This window comes from Sabethes cyaneus, chromosome 3 (genome assembly GCF_943734655.1).
Source record: "Sabethes cyaneus chromosome 3, idSabCyanKW18_F2, whole genome shotgun sequence".
NCBI classification, from domain to species: Eukaryota; Metazoa; Arthropoda; class Insecta; order Diptera; family Culicidae; genus Sabethes; species Sabethes cyaneus.
Window position 1 is genome coordinate 27,820,059 of NC_071355.1, and position 7,563 is coordinate 27,827,621.

The 7,563-nt window shown below is 37.4% G+C and overlaps 1 protein-coding gene across 1 annotated transcript; it reads right to left on the reverse strand.

The window, feature by feature from the left end:
- Window positions 1-4,878: 4,878 nt before the first annotated feature.
- On the reverse strand, window positions 4,879-7,116 carry LOC128739412 (sodium-coupled monocarboxylate transporter 2-like). The gene is made up of 6 exons (XM_053834897.1): window positions 6,849-7,116; window positions 6,553-6,712; window positions 6,154-6,494; window positions 5,709-6,068; window positions 4,991-5,644; window positions 4,879-4,933 (listed from the first exon to the last, which is right to left on the reverse strand). The coding sequence occupies exons 1-6, from the start codon at window positions 7,043-7,045 to the stop codon at window positions 4,879-4,881; spliced, it is 1,767 nt and encodes a 588-aa protein (XP_053690872.1). The 5' UTR covers window positions 7,046-7,116.
- Window positions 7,117-7,563: the final 447 nt, after the last annotated feature.

Sequence of the window (7,563 nt, forward strand, 5' to 3'; positions counted from 1 at the left end):
TGCAATTGGCCAAGGATATAGCGCCTTATTTCGCTCTCTGAAAATAGATTAGTTTGCCAAAAATATTAGTTTAAATCATATAATACTTGAAAATAAAGTCGTGTGGTTTAATGATTACTTTTGAAAAGTGGGTTTCAACGGGGAAGGACTTCCAAAATTATTATTCTCCGACCGGGGGTAAATAAAACAAACGTTCCAGTTACAGGTGAATATAATTTTCCTATAGGGCATAAATATAACAAATGCAATTTTACCGATTCATTCGTCTTAGGTTATAAGTTTTTAATTGAGATTTAAATTAATAATATTTAGTTTTTAAAGACTTACGTTTAGTTCCCTTTACTTATAATCTCAGTCGTTTAAGCTTTTCTGATCAGTATTCGGTGCCAGCGCTATACGTTGCTGGTGTTATTACTGTAAGTGGCAGCTATAACCTAATTCGCAAGAATAGTCTAAGTTACAGATAAGTTGATTTAATTAATTTTAGTTTACCGTCTCCAGTAGTGATAATGACAGCTTTTAGATTTAACAATAGGATACCTTTTTAGCTTAGTCGTAAGTTTCAGGTATTAAATAGTAATTAAATAGACCTAGTTTAACTATTCACAAACTAATCGTAGTAAATTCCTTTTGCTGTTTTACACTTAGTTTTCTTTGTTATTGTTTACTCACCGATTTGTGACGCATACCTCTCAGTGTACTGTCAATTACGCTGCATGATTAACGAAAGGTGCGTTCATGATGGCCAGTGTGGCCAACAATTACCTAAAACTACATTTGTAAGGTTAGGAACTGAAAACCGCACGACCCCGCACCTCCTAGCTTGGCTACTCAATTATACAAATTGAAGTATTTCCAGGTATGGCCACGCGGAGGCGCTAGGTAGGGGCTTGGGATGGCTATGTTGGGCGCTTTTTCCTAGTTGCCTTCCCCATTTCATACCCTCAGATTGTTCGTTTTATGCCAGAAAGCAAAAATCCTGAATTTGGTGCTGATTGGACCTCCCCACGATTGCAGTACCTCCTTTTTACCTTTCTTTAAAGGAAACACCCGTTTTGTCAAACCCTTATAAGTATATCTGGAATTATTAAGTTTAGAACAAAACTATTTTCGCATTTTCACATTCCAATTCTAATCATTCCAATCAAAAATAGTCCAGTCAGAAATGGTGTTTTAGCTGGAGATGCTCATGTAGAAATCGACATGTCTTCGAAACTTAATTCAACTGTTTGTTAACGTTGTGTCAGTTACCATCCGTATGCATCCTAGCGATAAACAATCTTCAGAGTATATTTTAACATACAGAATAACTTCGTAGAATATTTGAAAGTGGGTTCTTTAACAAATCATTATATTTTGCGCCCAATAAGAGATAGATAGTTACTATATGCAGCAAAATTCCTTATTTTAGTGTGTTCTACAATTTTTGTGAAGACACTGCATTTTTTTGGGCGCATTTAAAAGAACAAAGATTTATAACACCCTATTAGACGAAATTTTCATAATTTTCTTCCAAAAAAAAATATTGGATATTTATCAGGCGTAAATAGAAGAAGTGTGCTAAAGCAATCAAAAACCATTCTGAAGGGGGGTAGGGCGGCCATTGACAAGGGAGGGGGGATTCAAAAACGTAGAAAAGGTTTTTTCTCGCTTTAAAGACTTACCGAAAAGTAGACAGATTTGCAAATGTCTGGTGGAAAACAGGGGGAGATCTGCCAAAAAGAGTAGACACATTCAAATGAAGAAAAATGGTTTAGTTTCTGGAATTCTCAGAACATTCGTTACAATAACAGATAGTCGTGTAATAAGATTGATCAGTTGAAACGTTATTCAAAACCTTTCTGGAAATTGTCAAAAATTCTGAAGAAACCTTCAAAGCCTATTCCAGCAATAAAAGATGGAGATCATATTCTTTTAACAAATGAACAAAAGGCTCAACGACTTGCTCAGCAGTTTGAGAATGTTCATAATTTTAATTTGAATGTGGTGAGTTCAGTTGAAAACGACGTCTCCCAAAACTATGATCAAGTTCCTACTCATATCGTCTCACCTAATGAAGTATTTGATACTGACTTGGATGAGGTTCGTTCAATTATCAAAAAATTCAAGAATATGAAAGCACCTGGTGATGATGGGATATTTTACATTTTAATTAAAAAACAATTTTTGGTTAAAATATTTAATAAATTAGCATTTTTTAAATTAGCATTAGGCCAATTAGTTTACTTTCTTCTATAAGTAAATTATTTGAGAGAATAATTCTTAACAGAATGATGTCACACATTACTGAACATTCAATTTTTGCTTCAAAAGTTACTAATATTATACGACCTAATAAAGCCGACGGCTATTCTACTGGAGTTCCTCTTCTAGACATAGAAAAAGCGTTCGACAGTGTTTGGCCTAAAGGTTCAATCACGAAATTGTTAACTTTTAACTTTCCAATTTACATTGTAAAAATTTTACAAAATTTTTTAACTGATCGATTTTTACAGGTTGTATATCAGAATTCTAAATCTGATTAATTTCCTGTTAAAGCAGGTGTGCCTCAAGGCTCAATCTTGGGCCCAATCCTGTATAACATATACACTTCTGATCTTCCTGAATTACCGGCTGGCTGCACTAAGTCGTTATTCTGCGACGATACAAGCATTTCCGTACAAGGAAAAAGTCTTCGTGTCATATGTAGTTGACTGCAGAAAAGCTTGAATATTTTCTCCAAATACTTGCAAAAGTGGAAAATTTCTCCCAATGCTTCTAAAACTCAATTAATTATTTTTCCTCATAAGCCTAGAGCTTCTTCCCTCAAACCAAATAGCAATCACATTATCAAGTTGAATGGAGTGGCTTTGAGTTGGTCTGACCAAGTTAAATATTTGGCATTGTTTTATGATAAAAAACTAACTTTTAAAGACCACATTGAAAGTATACAAGCAAAATGTAATAAATATATGAGATGTTTATATCCTCTCATTAACAGAAATTCTAGACTTTGTCTGAAAAATAAACTATTGATTTACAAACAAATTTTTAGACCGGCAATGTTATATGCCGTTCCGATTTCGTCAAGTTGTTGTATTACGAGGAAGAAGAGTTTTCAGAGGATTCAAAATAAAATTTTCAAAATGATTTTGAAGCGTCCTCCTTGTTTTAGTCCATTAGAATTACATAGACTTACTAGTGTTGAAACCCTAGAAGCTATGTCAAACAAAATTATTTCAAATTTCCAACAAAAATCGTTGCATTCCTCTATTGCGATGATTAGGTCTCTTTATAGATCATAAGTTGCTAGGTTGGATATTAGGTTAAGATTTTATTATTTTTTTCCTTACATGTAGGTTTTAATCCCTACTGTTAAATAATCTTAATTGTCGTAACAAATCATAAGAAATCATAATAATAGTATATAATGCAATTCTAATAGTGTTGAAAAGTCACCACTTGTGATTGAACACATAATATTATATAGGATAGTAACTCTTAAGTATTTTATGTAATCGAATATTTACCCAAATAAATAAAACAGATATTCACGTTGACGGCATTAAACGATCTCTTGCACACTCATAGAAATGCCCGTATGTACGTGTAAGTGAAAATCTGCCAAAATGTTTCGATCTCTTGCGCTCTTTAAAAAATTCCTATTACGCTTCACTCCTACAGTAAACTTTTGGAGGTGGCAGCAGCTTACGTTCGTCAACGCGAATACAAGTGGCTGAGAGACAAAAGGACCCCGAGTAAGATCGGGTAATCAGCTTGAAATGCTTGTTTTTTGTTGTGTGCAATGTAATGGAGACAAATGTTATTTTGCTTTATGGTGTACCTATGTAAGATTGCTTTAAGCCCCTATTCGATTTCGGTACATCAGAACAGTTAAGATTGATTTTTTAAATTGTTTCAAATAGTGATTAACCATTGGGAAAAACAGGATTTCCTCGACTGTGCTTTACTGTATTCTTAAATTCCTTTGCAATTAAACTTTTCTGCAAATCCGGTCGTAAAATTTAATTACATTATTTGCAATTACCAATGCCCGCAAATCGAACTCTCAACAGCCAGTGTAAAGTTTGACCCTTCTTCTGACCAGTGCAGTGAACGGTAGTTATCAACCATTACAACTTCAGTAATGAATTTGTATATCATTTACTTTTCCAACCGAGCAGCGGTTGGTCTCAGACAATATAACAGCGAGAGAAACTGCGATCGATATTCACCGGTCACTTCTAGCCACCACACCGTAGGGGATACTCTTTTAGAATAATCGTGTGTTTTCAAAAACAAGAAAATAAAGTTAATACTCAACGCAGTTGTAACGAATCTCATATCTAAACAAATGCATCTACTTACTGCAACCTCTGTTGCGCCCGAACGCTCTAGTCTGGGGCAATCTGTGTGCACTGTCACTTTTTTTTTGCTGTACAATTCGTTTGCAAAGTTTTTTTTCACCTGCAAATGAAATGCAATCACCACGGTTACAAACTTCCCAACCGAGTACAGTCGGTATGTACTAGAATTTTTATCACGTACTATACCTTGTCAATTCTTCAATTGCTTTCAGTAATTTGTTTGTTTCAGAATTGAAATTGCATGAGCTGAGGGAATGTGTGGAATGGCTTAGTGGGTAAAAAAACGAAGATGAACTAGCAAACCAACCATAGGCCATGATTTATAAGATAATTTTTACATTTTTGCTGACAACATTATTATAACTAAACAAGGACAAAGAATTTTATTAGAGCTATTTTTGAATAAATAATACAAATAATCATCATAATTCGATATAAACAACTACGAGCATAAAATGATAGTCACTCTAAAAGATCATCAGGACCAATACGCGTGCCTTCGTTTGGAAACACGAGTGTAATTCGGGAACAACTATCGTACGCTCTGCAGTGCATCCAGTAACGCTTCTCGCAACATGTTAGCTTTCCTGAAACGAATAGATGGATATAAAATTTGTTCAAAATTATCAACTTGACCATTTTACTCATCATCTGCAGGAACCACTGCTTCTACGGTGGTCTTTTTAGACGCTAGCATCCATTGTGCCATCGGTGCCAACAATTTGGCATTCATTTGACTCAAACTCTGCGATCCAGTAAAATAGCTAACAGGAATACCAACCAGAAACACCAACAGTGCTCCTACCGTTGAGTACCATACGAATGAAATATTATAAATGGAAAATCCTGGACTGGCTTCCTGAAACATTTGCGGAACAGACGTTTGTGTAACGTTATATCCATAATCAGCGCAACCGTCCACGTTAGTTGGTTTCGGAGGATAATTGAGGGCCCCATTTGTGATGGCTCCGCCAGCAATGATCCACGCCACACCAATCATGCTAACCGCAGATCCCCACAAGGCTCCGTGCTTGTTTGCCCAAGGCCAGAGCATACCCAGACAAAATGTACCCAACACGGCTCCTTGCGTAACGCTTGCTATGGTAATGACCATCTGCAGAATCTGACCAAATTGCTCGACCACCAAACCCATCGCTATGGAGTACAATCCACTCAACAGGATTAACAGTTTCATGGATAAATTTGCGGAAGCATCCGAATGTGCGTACAGCTTAAACGGTCTTATATAGTCGTCGTACACAATTGCGGCGAGAGAATTCAGATTGGCAGACATCGTACTGGAATTTTCAGTGAATCATAAAAAGGAAATTCCTCATTGCTCGATCCGCTAACTATGTTTACCTCAATCCAGCACTGAAAACGCAAGCAATAAAAATTCCGGGCATTCCTTTCAGACTACCTAATACGTCCTGAACAAAGAAAGGCAGCAGCTTATCGGCTTTCTCCACCAGCTTCACTTTAATTGGGTCACAATCAAAGTATTTCGCGAAAATAACCAGCCCTGTGAAGCAGTTCAAACTGGTGATAACCATAAATCCGGCGCAGAAAATCCACAAAGCAGCTCGGGCGTACTTGATGCTGGGTACCGCTACCATTCGCTGGACGCAACTCTGATTCAATCCCAGATAACCGGTCCACAGAAAAATATTCCCCACGCTGGCAGTCCAGAACGTCTGTCTAGCCGTGACGTCGAGTGTCATGCTGATAACAAAACAATTAGAATAACGAGAGTAAAACAACAACAACGTTATCGTAAGGGCTAATGCCCACGACAAGGATTACTTACTCGAATAACTCAAGTCGATTGCCGGAGACTGCCCTTGAGAATACCTCATCGAAGCCACCGACTTTGAAAACGCCGATCGCCGCTACCAGGAAGCACGAGACAAACATGACATGCGCTTGTAACACCTCAGTCCACACGACGGCTTTAATGCCTCCAAGCATGGTGTAAAAGAAGCACACACAGCACATAATTCCATTAATCATATGGACGTTCGCTCCTGTCACCTGGGCAAGTGCCAACGAGGGAGTGAAGATGAAAACCGGCAGGAGCAGGTAGATGTTCAGAACGTACGTGGCAGTGATGAACTTTTTCACCGATGGACTGAAACGATTTTCCAGATACTGAAGAGAAAAACAACATTGCGCATTATTTCTCGGAAGGTTAGTCCAACACAATTACCTGGTAGCAGTTGACTATTTGGTTGTTGTAAAACACCGGTAGGAACACATAGTTGATAATCAGCACAATGCATAGCATGGTTGGCGCAATGATCCAATACTGCGCGCCGTACGAATACATTTCCGCTGGGACGGACATAATGGAAACGGCAGACATTTGACTGTAATCAATTTATTTAAATGCAAAATCAAGTAAATTTATTTGATCACATTTTAAAGAACGTTTGTTAACCCTGTCATTTGGATTTAACTCAACTTGTTCTCTTAGAATTGTAATTCCAAACTTCCTTAGCTTACCTAGCAATTAGAGAAACAGCGATCGGAAACGGTTTCATCTGGCGACTACCCAGGAGGTAATCCTCTGTAGTCTGATTTTTTCCTTGGAAAAATCCAAAATAGATGCCTATACCCGCCGATAAACTAAGCATCATCACCAGCACCGAATAATCCTCGGTTGAAAACTGATCGTTGGGATTTTCTATAAGCTGCTTCATTTTTTCCTTCAGTTTTAGCCTTACCGCTTTCTACACAACACTAGCGGATGGCTTCTGACAGCCACTGATCACTTGTTAAACCGAAGGCTTTAATTCGTTAGATATAACTACCACTTATTAACAACAATCTTCTTACTGAAATAATAACCTGTGAGCCAGTCACGAAAATACTGTCCCACTAACGGAACGGAACTGTTGATCGTACTCAAAACTGCTTTTGCTTCTCAGCGCATATTGTAATAGACTGATCTTTCCTCTTAAACCAACATGGGCATGGGATTCATTGATTACATCGGCGGTAGGTGTGTCTCGATGCAGAACCAACTAAAACTGAAAACGATCGTATGCAACCAGATACGGCCGGTATTTCTGGAGGTTGATGAGCATGGAAGTGAATAATAGAGCGTTATCAGCAGGGACGTTGGTAAACACACGTCATAACCCATGAAAAACAAATGTAGAACTCAAAGAAACATTTTTTTTTTGGTTTATTTCTGAGTCACGTGTAAAATCATCAC